Here is a 26,957-nt window from a genome sequence, read left to right on the forward strand (position 1 = left end):
GTGTTAACTAGAAACTAGGGAAGCCAAGAAAACAGCTCAAAGTAAGGGGTCTGAACGAAAGTAGCAGCAGCAGAGGCTGGGAAGAGAGGAAGTATTTACAAGGCATTCAAGGTCAAGACAGACTGAGCTTCGGCAGAGATGAGGGCAGAAGGGAAAGGCGGAAGAGGACTTGGAGATCTTTGCCCTGGGTCCTGGGTAACGTGGTACCATCCACTGAGAGGAAAAATCAGAAGAATGGTAACAGATGTGCAGAGGGTGGAGGGAGGGGGGTATGTGTTAGGCTTCAAATGGGAGAAGTTTGAGGTGCCTTTCTCTGTAAAGAGAATTTTATTTACTAATAGATTGATTCCAAATATAACCAGTGTTGGGCTACCACACAGAGATGAACACACATTAAAATACATAAGGCTCGGGCAAAGATAAAAAAGTGGAGGTGCTGATTTGAGTGTATATAGAGGAAGCAAAATAAAAGTGAGTTCCAAGGTTCTAGGTTTGATTCTAGATTACAGTGAAGGGCTTTGTTTCCACGTGTATCCTATTATTTAAGTTCTTCTGACATGTTACAATTTTTTGGCTATGACTGTCTTCCTGGCCCCACTATGAGTTTCAGAGACCTGGCCTCTTCATCTTTGCATCTCCATGTGTAGTGCCTGGCATATGGCAGGTGCTCAAATACAACATCAGATAACACCCTAGATACATACACTGTTCTTGTTATTTTGCTAAACAGAAGTTCTATTTAGCAAACTCAGCCTCATAAGGTCTAATATTTTAGCCACATGGGGCTACTTGCTGTTCTCTTTTTCATTGAATTCTTCTGCACAGTGCTTGTTTCATTGCCAATGGCTGGAGTGTCTTGCATTACTACTGCTACTGAAATTCCATCCATTCTTTCAGGCTCAGCTCAAATGTTGTTTTCCCCACAAGATTTTCCCATGTGGCATGTCACTTTGCCCATAAAAGGAGTAGTGACTGATTTGTTAGATTTGGGAACAATTTCCAGAGCCTACCAAAGAGCCTTGTGTGCTCAACATGCCAAGTCCAATATTTGCTTAATAGCACTGGGGTACAGCCTTAGGTGCAAAGAGGTTCTGTTCAAGAATGACCTAGATCAGATCTGTCTTCCTTACCTCTGAAAGAACAAAAACTAAACCATCTGTTGATCCTAAGTGTAAAAATCAGCAAGTCCATCAGATAAGTCAGCATGAGAGACAAGAACAGCTAGAGCCAAAAGCCAGACTTGGTTTGAAATTTGGGCAATTTGTTCAACTTTTTTGAGTCTTAAGATTCCTCACCTACAAAATGAGGTTGATGGCACTAACCCTGCAGGGTAGTGAAGACAAAAGAAAATGACATTTCCAATGTGTCCATTCAGGAAATGCTCTGCAATCAGTAACAGCAGCTATTTTTATTGTCTGGGGCATTAATTTCAGATCTATGAAAATTTATAAAAAAAATCACACAGAACTGAAGAGTTTTGGAGGCACCTTAATTTGAACTCTCTATTTGATGCATAAATTTACTATACAAATTGAGTTCCTCCTTCCTTTCCTGAACAGGCAAACCAATGATTATAGCTACCTAACTTTCTAATGCATTTGGTTCAATAATCGGATTTTATAAAATTTTGTTAGGTTTGTAAAGTGGCGGAAATTCACTAAATCTTTAAGTTTACATATTTTTAAACTTTGATTTTATATTGGAAGGTTTATATATTTAAATTTTTACTTTTAACATAAGCTCCAACTTTTCAAAATTAAAAGTTGACCTAAGGAAGCACATGCCTTAGAGCAGGAGCCATACTTCCTAGCAATGTCTGATGCTGAACCGCAAACACGGCTAGTTGTCTTTATCCATCCAAAAATATCAGATTACCCGAAACTGTAAATATCTTTCAAACTGATGATAAACTGCCAAGAAATCTTAATAGTTTTCCTAAAACAAGGCACAATTTTTACATGGATAGTATTATTTAACAAGGATCTTTATTTCTAAAGAAATTATGACTTACAATTTATGACCATATGCTCAAGTAGTTGTAAGGTCCTCATCCTGAAGCCATTACCTACAGACATGAATCTAGGTAAAGGAGATCCACCTTCTAAAACACCTCCACCTGGGCACCCTCTTCAGTTTGTACATCCTCTTATTTTCTGGTAAAAATCCTTCCTTGTTCCTGTTACTCCCAACCGCTTTGAGGAGAATGAGATAGGATGTCCCTACCCACCATGAGGCCCAGCTGCGACAGGCTGGGATCTGGGACCCTTCACCTGAGTGCCTGCACCTGTACAAACATCTCCCTAAGCAACAGAATACAAAGGAACTATAAGGGGCTCAAAAATAACTTCATGCATGCGCAGGTGGGGTCAATTATGAACAAAAAGCTAGAAAAAGGCCACAAACTGACAGCCATTTCTGAGGTGCCGGGAGAAAAAGCAGGCGCCTGCACACCAAGGGGGTGGGCGGACCACTGAAGCCCCCCTCCAGCCAAACCCACCCATCGGGCCCTAACCTTACCCCATCCAAGGGACCAGCTTGCCCCCTTCCCCTCCCACCCAGGGGCATGAGCAAGGGCATCTGGTTCTTGTTTTCACTCTTGTGTGCTACATACAGCCCAAGTCCCAGAAAAGGCTCTCCCAGAATTCTCATCTGGCCTCTTATCAATTTCTATTGATTAAAGAGTCCAGGGACCCAGGTGGGTAACACAACCGGGGAGGGAACCACATGACACTGAAGCTTGGCAGTGCTTGCTCCAATTTGGAACCCATTAACATGTCCTCTTACAAAAACGATGGCAAATTGCTTTAGCCACAAGATAGACTACAGCTTTTTTTTTTTTGAGAAACATCTGCGGCATAATGGAAGTGATTGCAAGGAGTCCCAGCTCAGCTGTCTCTCATATGACTCAATCTACTGGTATCTTGATTTTCTCATCAGAAAAACAGGACTTTCCAAATCTGCTTGTGATACCAAGTAAATGAGATAATGTATGTGAAAGCCCCTATAAAATTGTAAAGCCCCCATGTATGAAGTACCCATTTCAACAGAGAACTTGGATTTTGTACCTTTTCTGCTCACAGGGAAATTCAACCATCAGTATATAATAGTATAAAAAACAAGATATTCTTTTGGCTTTAAAAATATCTTTTTTCTTAAGATGAAATTTATGAATATATAAAAAAATGTTGAAGACTAGGCAAATCATTTGATGTGAAATTAGTATAATTTAAAATTTCTAGAAACATTTTTTTGTTCCTACACTATCAATAAAAGCTCCATGGACGTCAACTCTTTGAAAAAATTCTTGGAACCCAAGGTCATGTCTCCTGTACCTTGAATCGTTACTGTGGTTTACATTGGCACATGTCCTGACTCAAAAGAAAGGTAACAAGCCTCAGGAATAACAAGTCAAGTTTCAAGCAATAAAAGAAAATTTTACATCATATATTTACCCACATTTAGGCTGCTATGGACTCTGCTGGAGACATGAAAGAATGTGGTATTTCTTAAAATAATCAACATTACATCCTCTCATTAGTAGGGAATCAATACTGATCATTTAAAATGTCTTCTCCAAACAACCATTTCACTGAAAGCTTTATATTTCTATAAAATCATGGGAATGCCTGCAAAAACTTGATTTCTTTGAACAGTTGCTCTTCACACCTCAACATTTTCACTAAATGAAAGGCCAGAGAACAAAATGAATAGACCTTTGTTTTTCATACCACATCATTCAAGTATAACATGAGTAATTTTAAAGTTCTACATCAGCATGAGATCAATTCCTTATATGAGAAATGCAACCAGAGTGAACACCTACGAAAAGAGGCTACTTTTCTTACAACTGAAAGAATTACACAAAAACACACTTCATTCTGTCAAAACTACAACATTCAGGCAAAATCGATAAACCTTAAACAGCAACTGCTTCTAATACAAAACAGAACTTTCACTTCCTGGGACGTCCAAACAGTTCCCTGGGCTTTTGCAATGAGGTTCTCTACTTCTGCAACAGATAGAAACACATTTGGAAGTTGTGCAGGTTTTCCTGTTTTTGCATTTTGGTTACATGTAAAATACCATTCACTTAGCTACCCAACGCATTACAGTTTCTGAGTGCATGCCCTAAGTCAAGCACAGCTTTTATGCTACAGATATGCTGTTAATTTATTTAATTCTCTCAACAACTCTGTGAGGTAATCAGAGATTAGGTAACTCACTCAAGTATATATAAAGTGAAGTAGCTCAGTCGTGTCCGACTCTTTGTGACCCCATGGACTACAGCCCACCAGGCTCCTCCATCCATGGAATATTCTAGGCAAGAATACTGGAGTGGGTTGCCATTTTCTTCTCCAGGGGATCTTCCTGACCCAGGGATAGAACCCAGGTCTCCCTCATTGCGGGTAAAGGCTTTACCGTCTGAGCTACCAGGGAATCCAGTAAGTAAAGAGCCAAGACTCCATCACAGATTGACTGACTCCTAAGTCCATGTTCTTAACCACTGCGTTATACTTCTCCATGAAGAAAAGGGAACCAAAAAGAAACAAATACATTCATTTTCTTTTTCAGTTTTAGGCTCTTGTATCAAGTACCTATCTAATTTTATTGTTCTGTGCTTCAGCAGTTATTGCTTATGTAAAGAAATTCATATAAGATATGTAAAAGATGTCATGCTGCTGCTAAGTCGCTTCAGTTGTGTCCGACTGTGTGCGACCCCATAGACGTCAGCCCACAAGGCTCCCCCGTCCCTGGGATTCTCCAGGCAAGAACACTGGAGTGGGTTGCCATTTCCTTCTCCAATGCATGAAAGTGAAAAGTGAAAGTAAAGTCACTCAGTCGTGTCTGACTCTTTGCGACCCCATGGACTGCAGCCCACCAGGCTCCTCCGCCCATGGGATTTTCCAGGCAAGAGTACTGGAGTGGCTTCAAGCAAAGGAACACAACTTTATAGACAAACTAATTTTATAATAGAGATTAAAATGAAAGTTGATTTAACCTCCTTGGTTCCCGGAGGGATTGTCACAACACCTGGTAGGGAGTAAATCAATTGTTTTACGATTAAGTCATCTATTACGAGTCTACAAGACAGTGCTTGCCACCTGAAGATTTTCAGTTGTGTAATGTGTTTTCCCTTCTGCGGAATGAAGCCAGCCAACCAAACAATGGAGAGTCCTGGTTTTCCTTCCTCAAGAAATCAGTTACTTCAGAATGTCTGGAATTTTCACCAATTAGAATACCTAGATGAGTCAGTAGCTGTCGTCTTTTGTCATAAAGTGCACACAGATCCAGTTAATTAGTGCCTAGCAGAGTGAAGTAAAGCTTGGCCCTGGAAGACGTTTTTCCTTTTCCCATGTGGAATAAATAAGACACTTTTAAGGTCAGTTTCTTTGCCAAAAAACGATTTCTAAAGGTTACCTTAATATTTGTAAGGCGGCTTGTTTTTAACGTTGTAATCACTGTTATAAGACCTTTTTCCAAGACCCTCAAATGAAGGCTGTGGTAACTGTCAGGCCCATTCCCCATTACAACATGGTGAGATTTTGCAACCTTGATAAATGTCTGCAACAGCTGCTAACACTTATCAAATGCTGTGTGCCAGGACCAGTGGTTTGACCTGTACAGCCCCTGCACCTTCTGGACACCCCCATGAGGGAGGTACTGTCACTACACTGACTGATTTTATGGGTGGGAAACGTGAGGCTGGGGAGACTAAGTCACCGTCCAAAGGCGCACAGAGCAAGCAGAGTGGGGATCTGAGCTCGGGTCTGACCCCAAAGCCAGTGCTTCTGACAATTTCTTCAGAAATTGTCTTTCTTCTCTGTTCTTAGAGAAAAAGTCGGTCCCCAAACCTCTACTGTTCCCTCGTCGGTCAGCAGTAAAAAAAAAAAAAAAAAAGCAAGCAAGCAAGCAAAATCCGCCTGCACGGAGATGCTGGTTCAATCCCTGGTCGGGAAGATCCCCTGCAGAAGGAAATGGCAATACCCTACTCCAGTTTTCTTGCCTGGGAAATCTCATGGACAAGAGGAGCCTGGTGGGCTACAGTCCATGGGGTCGCAAAAGAGTCGGACATAACTTTACGACTAAACAACAAAACCTATCACTCTGTGACCCCTCTTCAACATACAAGACGTAGAGTATCCAAACAGCCTTCACCTTTTGCGATTTTAAAAACAGACCAAATTCTAAGCACTCCCTACCCCTACAAAACAACGAGATGGGGAAGAAAAGCAAGGGCTGTATCACGGCGTAGAGTCAGACAAGGGCCCCGAGTCCACAAGTGAAACCGATCTGAACTTAAAAAAGCACACGGACCTAAATATTTCAGAACGCAAACAGCACAAACCCAAGAAATCGCAACTGAAGTCAGCAGAAAGCGGCTGACGGAAACTGGCCCAGGGCTGGTGCGAAAGAAGCTGTCACGCTCGGGGTTCTGCGCTCGTCTGTCACAGCCACAGAGGGAGAAGCAGGAACCCACAGGCAAAACCAAAGCTGACTCCACACCTGTGCTGACTTCAGACTCGCTGCCGCGGGGAAAGGTTCGCAGCGTGGTTCCCACGCCGCCTCGTTAAGTTACCGCACAAGGGACCACAGAGGCTGAGACGCCCGCAGCAAACAGACGGAGGGGTCAAGGTTCTGGGGGGAGCCTTTCTCAAGGCCGCTACCACGGCTTTGGGGGACGCCGCGCGTGGACTCGTGGCCAGGGGGCCCCGCCGCCCTAATCGCCGCCCGCACCCACGTCTGTACCCGGTCCCGGCGCGCTATCTGCCCCCACGCCGCCAGCTTCCCGCACTTATCTGCGCGCGCCCGCCAGCCTCACCTGCCCAACTCCCGGCCGGGGGTCAGGGTGTAGGCGTCCTGAAAGGGCTCGGTGCGCACGGCGGTGCGGATCTCCGTCAGCAGCCCGCGGGCCTGGGTCGGGGGCGGCGGCCGGCGCGGCGTGCTCAGACCCCGGCCAGCCCGACCCGAGCCGGAGGCGGCAGCCGGAGAAGAGCCGCCGCTGCCCGGCTTCTCGAGAGGAATCATGGCGCTCGGGCGTGCTTTTCTTGCCTGCCACACGACTCGCTCGGAGCTCCCGGCGGGTAACGGCCCCGCCTCCAGCTGCCTCGAGCCGGCGCGAGGATGCCACCAGCTCTGCCCGGAGCTGCGCACAGACTGCGGCCGGCTGCCTCCAGGCCGCCTGGCCCCGCCCCACGTTCGGCCCCGCCTCTCCCCTGCCCCTCTCTGAGCTCCCGTGGGTTCCTGAGCGCCGCGTGCCTCGCGCGCGCCCTCTGCAGCTGAGGGGGAGAAGGTGCAGCCTGGCGGGGGGCCCGGCAGCCCGCCCCGGCAATCTGCAGGCGACCCACAGCACCACCCTTCTGACTGGAGGACCGGCTGCGTCAGCCAGTTACGCACCTGCTGAGCATCTGAGTGTTGCAAATCTGAGCCCTACATTAATGAAAATGCGTAGGAGCTACCAGCCAGAGCTTCACGATCCCTTCCCTTGGGCTGGTCAGGAGAGGTGATGAGACTCAGATCAGGGCTGCTGTACAGCACGTGGAAGTTGCCTGGGGCATCTGGTGCCTTCCCACACTGAGAGGAGGACGTGAAGGCAAGAGATGGATAAATATTTTTAAGCCCGCATACCAGCCCTACAGTCTTCTCTATATTTAACTTTCAAGGTGCTCTCATCCGGTCTTGTGGTTTTAATTACATCCGTATGCTCATGACTACAAAATTTTTATCTCCAGCTTCCAACCATTCTCTGAACTTCAAACTCATACATTGAAGTATACACTTGGCATCACCAATTGGATGCCAGATTAGCATCTCAGATTTAACGAGCAGAACTCATCTCCTGATCATCCTTCATAAATGCAGCCCCAGCAAGTTTCCCCACCTCAGTAAATGGCATTTCCATCCTTCCAGTTCAGTTCAGTCGCTCAGTCGTGTCCAGCTCTTTGCGACCCCATGAATTGCAGCACGCCAGGCCTCCCTGTCCATCACCAACTCCTGGAGTTCACTCAGACTCACGTCCATCGAGTCGGTGATGCCATCCAGCCATCTCCTCTGTCGTCCCCTTCTCCTCCTGCCCCCAATCCCTCCCAGCATCAGTCTTTTCCAATGAGTCAACTCTTCGCATGAGGTGGCCAAAGTACTGGAGTTTCAGCTTTAGCATCAGTCCTTCCAAAGAACACCCAGGACTGGTCTCCTTTAGGATGGACTGGTTGGATCTCCTTGCAGTCCAAGGGACTCTCAAGAGTCTTCTCCAACACCACAGTTCAAAAGCATCAATTCTTCAGCGCTCAGCTTTCTTCACAGTCCAACTCTCACATCCATACACGACTATTGGAAAAACCATAGCCTTGACTAGATGGACCTTTGTTGGCAAAGTAAGTGGTTCAAGCCAAAAACCTTGGGGTCAACATTGACTCCTCTCTTTCTCTCATACTCCTCATCCATTTTATAAGTAAATCCTCTTGGCTTTACCTTCAAAACATATCCAGAATCTGATCACTCCTCTCTATTTCCACATGACCACAACTACCATTCTCCCTTGTCTGGATTATTGTGATAGCTCCCTAACTAGGCTATCTGCTACCATCCCTCTTCCTCCTCAATTCCACATCTCTTATTTTTGAGGCAACCAGAGTGATCTTTTAAAAAATCTAAATTAGATCATGTAATTACTCAGAGTTTTGCTTCTGGCAATGATGAGTTAGTCTATGTGTGATCAATACTCTCACTGACAAAGTTGGGAAAAATTTTTAAATCAGATAGTCCTCTACTTGAAACATCAGAGAGTTTCAAAAGCAGCAAGAACTTGAACCACTGAGATCCTGGCAAGAAGGGTGGCCCAGAATGGCACCCCTCTCCCATGAAGCATTTGATAATTCCAAAGCAATGACTGGAAGGGTGAGAAAATAAGCAGGGCTTTAGGCATCTCATCAGGCTGGAGAGACAAAAAACTGGAGTTTAGGGATCTGCTAAGAAGGAGGAGCTGGTAGACACTCTAGACTTGTAGTTGGCACCCCAAAGTGCTACCTCTTAGGAGAACTGGTAAAGGGAAATAGACAAGCTCTCTCAAGGACTGAAGAACAGCTTTAAAACGCAATAGAAAATCCCCTCTGGAGGAAAACACCATCACCCAAGGTCAACATTATCTCTACAATATTTATACACAATGTCGGGCACTTAATTTAAAAGGGGGGCACACAAGAAGAATTATCTTAGAAACTGAGAGAAAAAGATAGAAAATAGAAAAAGCAATAAACAAGAAGATGCAGATATGAATTTTAAAGACATATTTTAAATAATTGTGTTTAATATCTTCAAGAAATTAAATGACAAGATAGAGAATTTCAGCACAGAACTGAGAAATCCAGAGAATAAAATGGGCTTTTTAGAACTGGGGGAAAACCCCACGAACTAAAACTACGGCTGAATAGATGGGTTTAATAACAGATTTTATGAAGCTTAAGAAAGAGTTAGTGGACCTGATTAGGGATCTTAATAGATAAAAAAAATATGCAAAATGAAACGTGAGAGATAGGAAATAATGTTCAGAAAAGAGACTAAAGTACATAAGGTACTATGTGTTAAGATGTTCTAACATATGTATAACTGAAGTATCAGAAAGAGAGGGAAGAGAAAAAAGAAGTAATATTTTAAAATATAGTGGCCAGGAATTCTTCAAACCTAATGAAAGACAACAACTCATAGAATCAAGAAACTTTATAAATATCAAGCAGTGTTTCAAGAAAAGAAAATCATACCTAAGCAGATCATAGTCAACTACTAAGAATTGAAGACAAAAATCTTGAAAAAATAGAGAAAGGAAATATATATTATATATATAATATATATATTATATATTATAGAAAGGAGATATATATATCTATAATATATAAATTATAGATATATATTATCTGCAAAAGAGCAACAGTAAGATCAAGAGCTTATTCTCAAACAATGGAGAATAACTATCTTCAGATATCTTCAAAATGCTTAAAGAAATTAGCTGCCAATATAGATTATATACTATCCAGTAAAAATGTTCTTCAAAATTGAAAGTAAAATACAGCCATTTTTATAACAAACACTAAGATCATCAGCTGACCTACATTAAAGGAAATTTGAAAAAAGGAGTTCTTTACGTAGCTAGAAAAATAATCCCAGATAAAATTGTGAGAATGTCTGTAGGGATGCAGATGAATAAAGGGATTAATATGTGGCTAGATATAAATAGGAACTGTATATAACAATAAAAATGATGTCTTCTAAATTTAAATATTTATAGATATAGAATTAAAATATATACGATAATAGCACAAAAGAAGAGAGGGAGTAAATAGCACAAAAAAAGAGATGGAATGAAAATATGCTAAAGTTCTAGCATTGAGTGGGAATTCATGAAAGTACCTGGCTTTACTAAATCAAGAATTAATATTATAATCTCTAGATTAGCAATGAAAATAATAGAAAAAGAATGAAAAACAAATTCATTGCGGGGAGGGAATGGGATAATAAAAAAACTCAAAAGAAGTAAGAACAGAAAGCAAAGGATCATAAAGTAAGAAAAGACAAATAGAAAACACGTAGTAAGATGATATGTTTAAGCAAACTGAAGTTGTTTTTTTAAAACTGCAGTTACTGCAAACTTGAATGGAATTTGATATACCCTAGATTAAAAGACAAAGGTTGTAGACAGGATATAGTTGTTTGTGCTTCAATAAGACACCTTAACTAGGAAGTTACAGAAAGGTTGAAATTAAAAGGATAGAAAGATTTATGCCATATAAATAGGAGCTAATAGAAAGTTGGTGTAGTTATGCATATATTAGATAAAGTAGTTTTTAAGGCAAGAGGCATTACTAGAGATAAAGGGTAACATTTCTTAATGATGAAAGGATCAATCTGTGAGTAAGTTATAAAAATTCTAAATTTGTATGGTCTTAAAAATATAGCATTGACATATACAAAGCAAAATGACAGAACTAAAAGGAGAAATAAATATAATCAGAACCTGAGATTTTTAGCACACTCTATGTGATAGGACAAGCACATAAAAAACAAAGAAACATTTTTAGCAGTTTGAACAACACAATGAACAAACAACATAATCGATGTAAATAAAACACTGCAGGCTATACATCCTTTTGGTGCAAGAACATTTATTATGTACTGGATCATGAAGCACATTTCAACAATTTCGAAGAACTGAAGTTCTACAGAATACTATGTTCTGTGACCATAGTGGAATTAAGCAAGAAACCAAACATCACCTATTGGTTTGGCATACAACTAAGACCACAACTGAAAGCTCTATAAAATCGCAAATGCTTGGAAACCTCATTTATGGTGATAGAAATCAAAAGAGGGGTTGATTTCAGGGTGGAAGAGATTGAAAAGAAGCAAAACAAGATTTGCTGGGCTGATGAAATAACCTAGTTTTACTCTGGCTTGCATGGATATATGCATTATTTAAATTACCCTTTATTTTTTAGAAAAACTTCTGTTTTACAGAAATTTTCAAACCGATGGAAGAACATGGCCTCAAAAATATTAAACAAAATTAATTTAAGCAATATATGAAAATATACATCATATCAGAGTAGATTTTATCCCAGGACAATTCAGGGTGCTTCACTCCATGTTCAGATTAGAGGAGGAAAGAAATTCTATTAACTTAATAAATACTGGAAAATATTTTATAACATTCAATACCCATTCATGGTTAGTTATTTTTTTAATTGAGCAACCTCAAATAAAAAAGAATACCCTAAAGTTAATAAGACATGTCTCAAAACGTGCAGGAGCACTGTAATGGAGGTCAGGGGCACACTGATGACACCTGCTCTTGTGACTCCTACTCAATGTTGCAGGAAGACCAGACTGGTTCTTGTTGGAAAGGAAGCCTGAAGATGGTCCAAAGGAAAAGGTAACATTGTTGAATATACACAGTTCAAGGGCATTTCTAGACCACCCAGAAGAAGCAACTGGAAAATACGAAAATTAGAAAAAGGTGATTATAAAAATAAATACCAGCTTTCATAAATAAAAACAATATAAGGAATGAGGACATAGGGAATTTTCTACTTGCAATAGAAGGAAAAATAAAACATGCAGAAACAACCCTAACAAAAAAGCATAAAGCATACATTTTACTTTATAGCTATATAGAACATAATTATTCTACGACACATAAAAGAAGACAAATAGAAATACATAGCATGTTTTTCAATGAAGAGTTTAGATTCTGTAATTCTTTGTTAATCAATCAACATATTTCACAAAATTCTAATAAATCACCAAATGATTTATTTTGGAATTTATTAAAATTATCCTAAAGTTTATCGTGAAGAATTTTCAAATGTGAATAGCTAGGAAAATTTTGGAAAAGAAGATTTGTAAGATGAGAATGGTTCTAATAGACACTAAAATATATTATGAAATAAGACAGCTCAGTATAATAGATGCATAGTTTTGATTTATTCTATATAAAAAAATGAAACAGGTCCAAAAATATAAATCATTAATTAAATTGATTATAAAATAAATTACTTAAATATAAAAGGACTACAATCTGGAAATAAATTGTATATAATGATTAACTGATTTCTATAGGAGAAATAATTTCTAAAGCCATGGGAAAAAACCTCAAAGGAAACTATTTGACTACCTAAAAATTCAAATTCTTGCATATATTTTAAAAATTATATACAAAACAAAAAGGCAGACAAATTGGGAAAAGTTTTACTGGCAAAAAAAATGGAACCCCACTAATCAATTTATATTTCTTTGATTTCTAGCAAATTTGAACATTTCATATGAGTTTATTAAATTTATCCACTTAAATAAAAATTACACCCTAGTATATAAATAACATATAAACCAATAAGCAGTATGGCAACACTATGTTAGAAAGAGATCCAAGAAAATAAAATGTAATTTTTAAAGGGATAAATACAGCAAACTCATATGAAATGTTCAAATTTGCTAGAAATCAAAGAAATATAAATTAACAATTGGGGCTCAATTTTTGCCAGTAAATTAGCAAAACATTTTAACATAATTGGACATGGAACAACAGACTGGTTCCAAATAGGAAAAGGAGTACATCAAGGCTGTATATTGTCACCCTGCTTATTTAACTTCTATGCAGAGTACATCATGAGAAATGCTGGGCTGGAAGAAGCACAAGCTGGAATCAAGATTGCCTGGAGAAATATCAGTAACCTCAGATATGCAGATGACACCACCCTTATGGCAGAAAGTGAAGAGGAACTAAAAGCCTCTTGATGAAAGTGAAAGAGGAGAGTGAAAAAGTTGGCTTAAAGCTCAACATTCAGAAAACGAAGATCATGGCATCCGGTCCCACCACTTCATGGCAAATAGATGGGGAAACAGTGGAAACAGTGTCAGACTTTATTTTTCTGGGCTCCAAACTCAATGCAGATGGTGACTGTAGCCATGAAATTAAAAGACGCTTACTCCTTGGAAGGAAAGTTATGACCAACCTAGATAGCATATTGAAAAGCAGAGACATTACTTTGCCAACAAAGGTCCATCTAGTCAAGGCTATGGTTTTTCCAATGGTCATGTGTGGATGTGAGAGTTGGACTGTGAAGAAAGCTGAGCACCGAAGAATTGATGCTTTTGAACTGTGGTGTTGAAGAAGACTCTTGAGGGTCCCTTGGACTGCAGGGAGATCCAACCAGTCCATCCTAATGGAGATCAGTCCTGGGTGTTCATTGGAAGGACTCATGCTAAAGCTGAAACTTCAATACTTTGGCCACCTCATGCGAAGAGTTGACTCATTGGAAAAGACCCTGATACTGGGAAAGATTGAAGGCGGGAGGAGAAGGGGAAGACAGAGGATAAGATGGTTGAATGGCATCACCGACTTGGACCTGAGTTTAAGCAAGCTCCGGGCATTGATGATAGACAGGGAAGCCTGACGTGCTACAGTCCATGGGGTCGAAAAGAGTCGGACACAACTGAGTGACTGAACTGAACTGAATAATACCGCACTATTGTCTTGCAGGTCAGTTCAGTTCAGTCACTCAGTCGTGTCCAACTCTTTGCAACCCTATGGACTGCCGCACGCCAGGCTTCCCTGTCCATCACCAACGCCTGGAGCTTGGTCAAACTCATGTCCATAGAGTTGGTGATGCCATCCAGCCATCTCATCCTCTGTCGTCCCCTTCTCCTCCTTGCAATGGCAATTCATTAATTATTTCCTACAGGGAGACATTCAGAGTGTTGCATATTCAGTTCAACCACATTTATTTACCAGTATTTATGGAGGTCCACTTTACACATACTGCTGCTGCTGCTAAGTCACTTCAGTTGTGTCTGACTCTGTGTGACCCCAGAGATGGCAGCCCACCAGGCTCCCCCATCCCTGAGATTTTCCAGGCAAGAACACTGGAGTGGGTTGCCATTTCCTTCTCCAACGCATGAAAGTGAAAAGTGAAAGTCAAGTCGCTCAGTTGTGTCCGACTCTTAGCGACCCCATGGACTGCAGCCCACCAGGCTCCTCTGTCCATGGGATTTTCCAGGCAAGAGTACTGGAGTGGGGTGCCATTGCCTTCTCTGTACACATACTGAGATACAGAAATAAATGATCTCTGTCCTCTCTAGGAAAATAGAAAATTATACACTTAGAATGCAAATCAATATAGCTGTCTTGCAATGACAGCTATAAAAAAAGAATGATTCAAAATTTTTTCTATTATATAGTATGTATTTTAAATTGCATTGAAAACAGGTGATGTTATTACACTCAAATAGTGATTCTTTATGAGTTATCTATCGTTGAGTAATTTTCTTTTATATTTTGTATTTTCTAAATGTCTTTGGTTATATATTGATTCTATACTTGAGTGAAAATTTTTAAGCCTTGTTTTTAAAATAAATATTCCATAGTTGAGCCATCCAGGCATGAAATATAGTTATTTTAAACAGAGTTCATACATACCTGGATGCTCCCTGTCTTTCCATCTACTGATGGGGGATTAAGTCACATTCTCTTTCTTCTACTTCAAATTAAAGCTTGTTGTATGTCTAAACTTTGGTTATTTTTAAAATACCATAGCACTGTCTGGGAAATTACATGTAGGTTATATAGATCTAAGCTCTTTGAGGATGCATATGCCTTTGAGATCAGCATTTCAAATAAGTAACCTTTGACACCTCCTATCAAAGAAAGATTGACTTGTACTTCTCATATGGGTGCCAAAATTATATAGCATTTCGGTCAAATGTATGACCATTTTTCAGTATTTAGCTGAAGAAGAATCACCTCACAGGATCATCTCTTCTCTTTAGCCTTTCTAAATAAAGTCTACATTTGAGAGAATCACAGTTATTCTGCCAGAGTTATATAAATTATATAAGATAACTTTGGAGAGCAGATAAACTCACACACATTTGAGGATCTGAGAGATTTGAAAGCACATGGATCTGAGAGAACAGAAATGAAGCACAATGTCACAATGTCATTCAACAGCTGTTTGGTCAATGTTGTGGAATCTAATGAAATCATCAGCCAGCGAAATTCCAGCTGAGCTAGTTCAAGTTCTAAAAGATGATGCTGTTAAAGTGCTGTATGCAATATGTCAGCAGATTTGGAAAACTCTGCAGTTTTCTTGTCCACAGAACAGGAAAAGGTCAGTTTTCATTTCAATCCCAAAGAAAGGCAATGCCAAAGAATGTTCAAACTACTGCACAAATTGCACTCATCTCACACACTAGCAAAGTAATGCTCAAAATTCTCCAAGCGAGGCTTCAACAATACGTGAACTGAGAACTTCCAGATGTTCAAGCTGGATTTAGAAAAGGCAGAGGAACCAGAGATCAAACTGCCAACATCCACTGGATCATAGAAAAAGCAAGAGTTCTAGAAAAACATCTACTTCTGCTTTATAGGCTATGACAAAGCCTTTAACTGTGTGGATCACAACAAACTGTGGAAAATTCTTCAATAGATGGGAATACCAGACCACCTTACCTGCCCCCTGAGAAATCTGTATGCAGGTCAAGAAGCAGCAGTTAGAACTGGACAGGGAATAACCAAAATGGGAAAGGAGTACATCAAGGCTGTATATTGTCACCCTGCTTATTTAACTTATATGCAGAGTACATCATGCAAAATGCCAGGCTGAATGAAGCAGAAGTTGCAATCAAGATTGCAGGGAGAAATATCAATAACCTCAGATATGCATATAACACCACCCTATGGCAGAAAGCCAAGAGGCACTGAAGAGTGTCTTGATGAAAGTGAAAGAGGAGAGCGGAAAAGTTGACTTAAAACTCAACATTCAAAAAATGAAGATCATGGCATCTGGCCCCATCACTTCATGGCAAATAGATGGGGAAACAATGGAAACAGTGACAGACTTTATTTTTGGGGGGCTCCAAAATCACTGTAGATGGTGACTGCAGCCATGAAATTAAAAGACGATTGTTCCTTGGAAGAAAAGTTATGACCAGCCTAGACAGCATATTCAAAAGCAGAGACATTACTTTGCCAACAAAGGTCCATCTAGTCAAAGCTATGGTTTTTCCAGTAGTCATGTAGAGATGTAAGAGTTGGACTATAAAGAAAGCTGAGCACCGAAGAATTGATGCTTTTGAACTGTGGTGCTGGAGAAGACTCTTGAGGGTCCCTTGGACTGCAAGGAGATCCAGCCAGTACATCCTAAAGGAGATCAGTCCTGAGTATTCACTGGAAGGACTAATGCTGAAGCTGAAACTCCAGTACTTTCACCATCTGATGCTACGAACTGACTCCTTTAAAAAGACCCTGATGCTGGGAAAGATTGAAGGTGGGAGGAGAAGGGGACGGCAGAGGATGAGATGGTTGAATGGCATCACTGACTCGATGGACCTGAGTTTGAGCAAGCTCTGGGAGTTGTTGACAGACAGGGAAGCCTGATGTACTGCAGTCCATGGGGTCACAAAGAGGCAGACACGACTGAGCGACTGAACTGAACTGAATTGAACATGCTTTGAATATTGGTAAAGGGGCAAATCAATTCCCAAATGAAAACTTTCTATATGAATTCTGAGGTGTTCATTGATTAAGAAAATTAAACACCTTGGAATATGAAGAAGAACATATGTGTATGTATAACTGAATCAGTTTGTTGTATAGCAGAAATTAACACATTGTAAATCAACTATATTTCAATAAAGTAAAATAAAATAAATGTCTGAAAAATAAAATAGTTGACCAATTAAAAAAAAAAAATTAAACATCTTAATACGTGTAGATAAGGTAATGAAAAGCAAAAGAAATATATTCATGAACTGAATGAAATTGTCTGTAATTCTATGTTTTATAGAGTAAACTCTAAAAGGGACATGTCAGCTCAAGACAGAAGATGTGGATCCATTTCAGATTGGTTGAAAATGTAATATAACTGGTATTTTACTGACTGTAATTGAATTTTTGAATTCAATTCAAAAGTTTTGAATTATTATTATTCTGCAAAATACATAATAGATTGATGGAAAGCTTTGAGCAAGAGGCAACAGCATCATCAAAAGAACCTCCCCGTCTCAGGAAGAATCAGCAGCATAGGAGCCTAGATCCTGTCTCCTAACTTCTCCTTTAAACACTCATGAAGAAGATGCCTAGAGGAAATAACCACATGAGCTCTAGAAAATAAAAGGAGAAAAAAAACAATCATATAATGGACTCTAGGATTAGTTTCTACAATTTACAGTTCTGAGGTCTGAGGACACAGATAGAAAACAAGATTAATTAGATTAATTAGCATGCATACAAAATAATTTCTGATGATCTCCTCTTGGGAAATGAAAGTCAAGGTCAGCCTTTTATAGTCTGCAAAGACTCTGGAAACACAGAAGTAATTGTTGTGAAATGGCCCGACATAGGAATGCTTTCATTCCTAAATTCTGTTTGCTATGCAGATAAGGTTGTTTAGCCAGAAATTATATTTATTAAATCCCTAAGGTATTCTATGGAGAAGGCAGTGGCACCCCACTCCAGTACTCTTGCCTGGAAAATCCCTCGGGTGGAGGAGCCTGGTAGGCTGCAGTCCGTGGGGTCACTAAGAGTCGGGCACGACTGAGCGACTTCACTTTCACTTTTCACTTTCATGCATTGGAGAAGGAAATGGCAACCCACTCCAGTGTTCTTGCCTGGAGAATCCCAGGGACGGGGGAGCCTGGTGGGCTGCCATCTATGGGGTTGCACAGAGTCGGACACGACTGAAGTAACTTAGTAGTAGTAAGGTATTCTAGGCAGTGTTTAAAAAATTTTACCTGTACTTTCTTGAGGCCTCAGAATACATTGTCTTGATCTGTAGATAAAAACATAATCCCAATAAAAATCCCAATGAATTATCTTGTGGATATTGACAGACTAACAGATTTAAAGTTCATATGGAGATGCATAAGACTGAGAATAGCTAACACAATATTGCAGGAAAGCAACAAAGTCAGAGGACTGACACTACCTGATTTTAAGACTTAAACAGTTAATATAAAGTGACAACAATCAAGATAGTGTGGTATTGGTGATATTAGCAATATGGTGGAGTAGACGGTTCCCAGACCACACTTCCCAGGATCTAGGAGGGAGGCTGTGAGACCTCAGTGCAGCCCAAGACTAAGGAGACTAAAGAAGGCAGGCTGGTGCACACTGGCTGGCCTGGTGACTGTGGCCCCAGCTGTGAAGCAGAAGCAGCCCTGTTCCTCTGTGGACTTGGCTTTAACTTTCACTTATTCACCCTTCATTTGTTCATTTGTCCTATCTTTATATAGTTCTGAGTTCCTGACCTATATTATTTTCCTTTCATCTTAAGTATTTCATTTAACATTTCTTTCAAGGCCGTCTACCGGTGGTAAGTTTCCTGTTTTCTCTGAGAATTTTTTTTCCTCCATTTTTTTCTTTTTCTTTGACCTCACTCTGTGGCATGAAGGATCTCAGCTCCCCAGTGAGGGACTGAATCCACACTTCCTGCATTGGAAAGTGGAGTTTTAATCCCTGGACCACCAGAGAAGTCCCCCTCTCACTTTTGAAGGATAATTTGCAGTGTACAGAATTCTAGGTTAGTGGATTTTTTTTTCTCTTAACATTTCAGACATTTCACTCCACTCTCTTAATTTCTGAGAAGTTGGACATAATTACTGTCTTTGTTCCTCTATAGGTAAGGTCTCCTCCCACCCCTCCTAGGCTACTTGCAGGATCTTTTATCTTTGAATTTCTGTAATTTCACAATGATATGCCAAAGCAGTTGTTTTTGTTTTTTGCATTTCCCCTGCTTTGATTCTCTGAACCTCTTGGATCTGTGGTCTGGACTAATATGAAATTGGGGGAAATTTTCAGTCATCACTGTTTCACGTATGTCTTCTGTTGCTTTTCCCCTCTGTTTCTGGTATTCCCATTATATACACATTATATCTTTTTGAGTTGTCCCAAAGATCTTGGATATTGTTTAGTATTTTTTGGTCTTTGTTCTCTTTGTTTTTCAGTTTTCAGGGTTACTACTGAGAGATCCTCAACTTCAGAGATTCTTTCCTCAGCCATGTCTAGTCTACTAATAAGCCCATTCCTCGTTTCTGTTACATTGTGTTTTATCTTTCTCAGCATTTCTTTCTCATTCTTAGGAATTCTACTCTCTTCTCACATTGCTCATCTGTTCTTGTGTGCTGTCTACTTTATCCATTAGACCCTCAGTATAATAGTCATAGTGTTTTTTAATTCCCATTCTGGTAATTTCAACACCCTTGCTATGTCTGGTTCTAATGCTTGCTTTGTCTTTTCAAATAGTGTTGCTGTTGTTTTCCTCTTGGTAAGCCTAGTAATGCTTTTCTTAATAACAAGAAATGAGGCGCTGTGTAGAAGGAAGTGCTGTAAATCGGCCTTTAGTCACATGATGGTGAGGGGGGAGGGGAAGCACTCTACAGGCCCATGATCAGGTCTCAGTCTTTTACTGAGCCTTTGCCTCTGGACTGTGAATTTCACAAGTGTTGCTCCATTTTTTTTCCCTCCCTCCTTAAGTGGGAGAGTATTACCAGAGTGTGCTGGAGTTTGGTATTTCCCTTTTCTGAAGTCAGTTAGGCTCTGGTAATACCCCAGCGGGTTAGGGTCTGTTTGGCTAGTTTCCCCTGTAGGCTGGACTTGTTAAAAAGAACAAAGTGCTCTGGCATGTTTCAAAATGGTTCCTTTTCTCCTCCCCCTGCCAGAAGCTTGAGGGTGTTTTTCTCTGATAATTACTGTGGGAACCTGGTTAAACTCCTGGAAGGAAGTCTCACAAGACCCTGGGGACCTCACTATGACTAAATCCTCCTGGAGTTTTTAACTCTCAGACTTGTTCACATTGAGTTTCCTCCTTCAGCACTGGCTCCTGTGGCAATTTCTGAGTCTTTTCTCTGATCAATCACTACTCCCGATATTTGCCCGACTGTCTTTCCAATCTTGGGGCCACAGTTGGCTTCGTGTCTTTCTTTCTCTCATGGATCCAAGAAGTGTTAAATTTTCAGCCTGCCTTTGCTTTTTCTGAGTCATCAGGATGAAGTGATGACTAATAAGCTCCTTACATGAGGAACTGGAAACTGAAAGTCTTATTAATTTTTTACTCCCTGTATGAATTCATTCATTTATTCAAGAAAATATCCAGTGATTAATTAATTAATTAACTGAATGAATTCATTACATTGATATTTAGCCAGAACTGTTTCAGGCTTTGGTGCTATAAGGGTAAGCAAAACAAGTTTTCCTGCAGCTTCCATTCTTATGGAGGAGATACAATAAACAGAGATATAAGGTTGAGAGAAGTATGAAAAAGCATGAAACAAGAAAATGAGATTGGGAGGGATTGGGCACTCTGCTTCAGAAATGTTGAGTATAAAAGTCTCTCTGAGAAGATGATAGATGTGGAGAGACCTAATGGAGAGAGAAAGAGTACATTGCAGACATGAAGGAGGAGAGCATTTCAAGCAGAGCAAATCATGACTGCAAAGGCTCTCAGGTGAAAACGTGTTTGGGTGTGTGGCTGGGAGAGAGAGGTAAGAGGTAAGCAAGGTAGCCAGAAGCATATCATGTAGGCATTTATATACTGATGAGAAACCATTGGAGGGCTTGAACTGGAGGGTGATGTGATTTAACACATATTTTATAAGGCTTATTCTGGCTACAGGGTGGCGAATAGACTGTAGGGTGCTGAATTGGATCCAGAAAGGGGACTATGACAATAATACAAATGGGAAATCACTGTGGGCTGGACTAAGGGAGGTGGCAATGGAACTGGTGAAAAGAAATGGATATTCTTTCCGGGTAGGTCCCGCTGGAACTGCTGGTGGATTAGATGAAGAGCTTGAGAGAAGGAATCTTTCTGCCATTTCTCTGAGTCTTGGATCAGGTATGTGGGTAATTCCATCACAAGAGGGACTAATACTTTTGCCAAGGACCAGTGTTCTTGCTGTGGCTTCCAGTTTGTTCTCACGTGTTTCAGTTCATCCCTGTGAGCTTCCTTTTCCTCCCCTGCTGCAGATCTGGCTTCTCTTCCTGATTCAGACCAACCGTTGGCTGTAAAAGCTTCCAGAGATTTATTTACCAGCTCCAAGAGCTGTGTAAGGTCCATCCCTATAATAAAGTCCTTATTCTGTATCACTCAGAGTGACTGCTTCCCTGATTAAAACCTTAACTGATACAGTTTGATCTGTTCATCAGCCCACTGAATAGAGATATTCATGAACCAGTTGGATATAAAATGTAAGAGATATATTAGTGATATCCATGATTTGTGGCTATCTAGTCTTTTTTTTATTCAGTTCAGTTCAGTCTCTCAGTCATGTCCGACTCTTTGTGACCCCATGAATCGCAGCACGCCAGGCCTCCCTGTCCATCACCAACTCCCGGAGTTCACTCAGACTCACATCCATCAAGTCAGTGATGCCATCCAGCCATCTCATCCTCTGTTGTCCCCTTCTCCTCCTGCCCCCAATCCCTCCCAGCATCAGTATCCTATAATAAATAACTTTTAAAACTATTGTCTTCTAATTGCATTGCATTGTGTTCAAAGAATGTAGGAGTATGACTTCTTTGGCATTCATTGAGTTGTTTGTAGTCTTTATTTAGGAACAGTCTTTTGTACTTGGGAAGAACACATATTTTCTGGATAAAAGATTTTATGGGTATCCACACAATAGGTAGGATATGGATTATCCATAAAATCCTTAAGAACTCTTAAAAATGAAGAGAACAAAATTGCAGGTAAATATTGTTGGGGAATAAGAAGGTCATTACATATTTGTAAAATAAATAAGCCACCAAGGAGACCCAACCATCATTAACTTATATATGCATAATACACAGACTCAAAATAAATGAAGCTTACTGAATTACAAATTCAAAGAATTTTGATTTATAAATTATTTCTAAAATGGACCAAAACAAATAACAATAATTAACAAATCAAATCACATTTATGTGTGTGTGTGTGTGTTTCTAGACCAAGGAAACAAACTCTACTTCTTATAACAAAAACAGATTTGAATGACATTGAATAAGCACTTACACGTCAACTTTTTGGGGCTCAGCACTCACAGGGTAGAAGTTCAGAGTTCTTATCTCAACCTAATAGTTTAATCTACAAAATAAAAATCAACTGGGATTTCCCTGGTGGTCCAGCAGCTAAGACTCCTTACTCCCAATGCAGGGGGCCCAGGTTCGACCCCTGATCAGAGAACTAGATCCCACATGCTGCAACTAAGACCCAGCACAACCAAATCAATATTTTTAAAACATTAACTGAGCAATATTTGCTTTTATCATACAATTATGATAAAACTACATTTTATAAACATATGAAGAATATAGATTCACTTAGTTTAGAAGCAATATCTGTCAAATATTGTGAGGTGATACACATTTTCCTACAAGGTAAATGCTTAAAAAAAAAAAAAAAAACAGAAAAAGGCACAGTATTATTCTTTTCTTACCTGGCTTCTCAAAGTTTATGATTTTCTGTCCTTCATTTATATATTCTATACTTTCTCAGTCTGTCTGAACATTTAGAAGTAATTACTTAACACCTTTTAGATTGCAGTATCATTTCAAGTTCTCCTTGTTTGTTCTATCTGGCTGTGGGGTTCCTCACATTTTTTATATTTTTTTGTTTATGAGCTCATATAAATATGCTGATTTCTTTTCTTGCTTCAGGATTATTATTAATTCGAATTAAACAGTGGCCACCAGGCATAGTGGACTCACTCGAAAGGTTAAACCAAACTTTCAGTACTTGGTTTCAAGTTATCCCAGTAAAGAAAGGATGCCTAATGATCTTTGAATTAGTTGTCTGTTACCATCATAATGATGTACAATAATCATAAAATACCACTGGCATATAATCATGTCTCAGCTGGAGTTTGGCTAGGTGGCTTTCATGATCTTGGCTGAGTTTGCCCAAATACTTGACTGGTTGTTGGTTGTCTAGCCTGGTCTCAGCTGTGCTCCCTGTGTCTCTCATCCTCCTCTTATACCAGGCATACACTCCTCAGGACAGGAGAGCAACAAGAGAGAAAAAGAGAGGTCAAGCTCAATTCTGCAAGTGCTTTATAAGCCTCTGTTTGCAGTAAGCTGGCCAAAACAGGTGGGTTAGAGTTTGGAATGCTTGGCTCCCTGCAGGAGGTGATAGCAGAGTTACAGGTGTAGTAAAGGGTGTGGCTATAAGTGAGGAGTTGAGGCCATTTTATGATATCTACTATAATCTTAGAAAAGAGATACTCCCTATTGTACTGAATAAGCTTGAAAGAAGAGAAGCTTTTTTCATGGACAAATATAAAAGTTTGGGTAAAAGTCATGACCCAATTTTTATTACACTTAAAAAGTAATAGGCAGCACAATATTGTAAATCAACTATTCTTCAACACAAAAAAGAAAATAGAAATCACATAACTATAATGGCAAAAAGAAAACTGTAATGTAAACTCCTTGGAATAAAATGAAAAGAAATGCAAGTTCTTGGGCATCCTGGGAGATGCCTAATGAAACAAGTTTTGGTACTCAGAGGTTCTAGACACTTAAAAAAAATTTCTTGGTAGCTATGTTCTCCTAGGTCTTCAAGATGAGAAGGTTTTAAAGCTGATTTACTCACTTCTAGGTCCTTCTCTGTTTACTGTTTCGGTAAAAACAACATGTTTCCCTCTTGGTGATAAATTTAAGTCACTGTCCCCAATTTTATACATGCTCAAGTCTTGTCTCAATTATAAACACATCTTTGTCTGTCTTTTCTCTCCAGCAGAAAACAGCCAATGGCTCCTGTTCACTTTCCCCATAGCATTTTGCTTATTTATTATCACTATTTTACAATGACATCCCATCTTACACAAAAGCTGGGGTGGTGAGTGGGACAGGGGCTGTGCATATTAAAAACAGGGCCCAAATTTCAAACAAGGGGGAAGAATGCAGTGTCATAGGCTGGACCATGGACTCCCTGAGGGCAAAGACTCCTGAGAACAGGGCCCAGGGTGTAATAAGTATTCAAAAAATGCTTAAAGGAATGAAAGCAGTGGGTACTGGTGGTTGAGTACTTAGACTCGGAAGTCAGGTTCCTTGTTCAAATATTGGCTATACATTTACTAGGATAATAATATGAAAAGCTAGGATAGTATAGGATCCTATACTATAGCTAGGATAATACATGAAAAGTACCAGTTGGGTTTTTTTTTAAGTAGTGAAAAATTTATTGGGATCCCATCTTCTTCATAATCCATTGATTAAACAAATACTATGATATTAATTTTCTTAAAAAAAGTGGATATTTGATGTTTATTTAATTATTGGCTACGTCTTGCAGCTTGTAGGATTTTAGCTCCCCAACCAGGGATTGAATCCAGGCCCTCAGCAGTGAAAGTTCAGAGTCTTAACCACTGGACCACCAGGGAATTTTCTGTAATATTAATCATTGATTTACTATATTAAGCTATTTTATTATATGTTATAGATAAGGTACTCCTATTTAAATACTGCAAAAGGACCATAAAAATGTTTTAATGTTTACTTCTGTGAAAAGCAAACACAATAAGTATTTAGCTGAAAGGGACCAATAGAATTTAATCATTCATTTTTATGAAAAAAATTTAAACTGGAGTATAGTTGATTATATTAAACTATTTTAAATAGTAATTTATAGGTAACAATTTTGTTTCTTCCATGATTATCATTGCAATTAAAAAGCCTTTAGTAAACTGATGGTGAATCACATGGTTCTAAATATGCTAGCCTTTATTATTACTATTACTGTTGGGACTGATGACAGCAATGTGGAGGTGGGAGGATGATATAGATTGAATTGTGTCCTCCAAAGGAGCTGACTGGGGTCCTAACTTCTGGTACCTCAGAATGTGACCTTATTTGGAGTTAGGGTCTTTATAAACGTAATCAAGTTTAAAATATGAGATCACAGGGTGGGTTGTAAGCCAATATGGCTGGTATCCTTATATAAAAGGGAAATTAAAATACAGACACACACAGAAGGGGAGAACATCACCCGAGGATGAAGGCAGAGATCTCCAAGCCAAGGAACACAAAGACTGCCAGCAAACCACTGGAATCTGGAAGAGAGGGATGGGACAAAATCTCTCTCTCAGCCTCAGAAGGAACCACCCCACCATCACCTTGCTCTTGGACTTCTAACCATGTTTAAGCCACTTGATTGTAATCCTTTGTTATGGCAGCCCCAGCAAACTCATACAGCAGGTGAATACTCATTGGCTGTGGATTCCTGACATCCACTATGGTAGATTTTGGTTCTGTTTCTTCTGTTTTCCTGGCAAATTTCTGAAGAGTTATGTTAGCTTCAGGAGCACAGGACCCCAAGGGATATTTTGTGACAGGGCATAACTTCTGTTCCCAAGATAAAGCTTAGTGGCTTGAGCAGGTCACCTCTTCTGGTCTCCTATTCCTTGTTTCCAAGATAAACTAGACAGACAAAAGTATCTAAGTGTCTGTTCCCAGCTATAAATGTGATTCCTGCTGCTGCTGCTAAGTCGCTTCAGTCGTGTCTGACTCTGTGCGACCCCATAGACGGCAGCCCACCAGGCTCCGCCATCACTGGGACTCTCCAGGCAAGAACACTGGAGTGGGTTGCCATTTTCTTCTCCAATACATGAAAGTGAAAAGTGAAAGTGAAGTCGCTCAGTCGTGTCTGACTCTTAGCTACCCCATGGACTGCAGCCTACCAGGCTCCTCTGTCCGTGGGATTTTCCAGGCAAGAGTACTGGAGTGGGGTGCCATTGCCTTCTCCAAAACGTGATTCCTACTGCGCTGATAAAGGTGATCCTAACTCTCTATAACTCCATTTATTCTGTTAGAGAAGAGTCCTCTATATTTAAACCACATCTTGAGTATAAGCTTTGTGTGTCAAGTTTTTTCTTTTTTTACAGTATATAATTCATAAATTATCAGCACAGTGTACTCGAAAGGTATGGTCATAGAAATCAGGAGATCTGAAATTTAATCTTGATTTCAGAATAATGATAAGATTGAAAGACAAAATAAAATCATCTACCCCTCTTTGTCAATGATGGTCTAGGCTAACTTTTTTTCTTAAGAGAAAAATTATTTTCAGTTTGAATGCTGCTGCTGCTAAGTCGCTTCAGTCGTGTCTGACTCTATGTGACCCCATAGACGGCAGCCCCCCAGGCTCCTCCATCCATGGGATTTTCCAGGCAAGAACACTGGAGTGGGTTGCCATTTCCTTTTCCAATGCATGAAAGTGAAAAGTGAAAGTCAAGTCGCTCAGTCGTGTGTGACTCTTAGCTACCCTATGGACTGCAGCCTACCAGGCTCCTCCGTCCATGGTATTTTCCGGGCAAGAGTACTGGAGTACATGGGGTGCCATTGCCTTCTCCGTCAGTTTGAATGAGTCTAACATAAACCCAGCATGGGTATAAAAACAATACGAGATCTCTCAGGTTTTTCCTTAATTCTACCCATA

At 40.0% G+C, this 26,957-nt stretch overlaps 1 protein-coding gene across 1 annotated transcript in view; it reads right to left on the reverse strand.

The window, feature by feature from the left end:
* The window catches only part of STK17A (serine/threonine kinase 17a), a 36,340-nt gene extending 29,125 nt beyond the window's left edge, over nucleotides 1-7,215 (reverse strand). The window contains exon 1 of the mRNA XM_006049305.3: nucleotides 6,821-7,215. Within this exon, the coding sequence (XP_006049367.1) occupies nucleotides 6,821-7,026 (206 nt within the window). The 5' untranslated portion in view covers nucleotides 7,027-7,215. The remainder of the gene's footprint in view (nucleotides 1-6,820) is intronic.
* Nucleotides 7,216-26,957: the final 19,742 nt, after the last annotated feature.

Source organism: Bubalus bubalis, chromosome 8 (assembly GCF_019923935.1).
Source record: "Bubalus bubalis isolate 160015118507 breed Murrah chromosome 8, NDDB_SH_1, whole genome shotgun sequence".
In the NCBI taxonomy this organism is placed as follows: domain Eukaryota; kingdom Metazoa; phylum Chordata; class Mammalia; order Artiodactyla; family Bovidae; genus Bubalus; species Bubalus bubalis.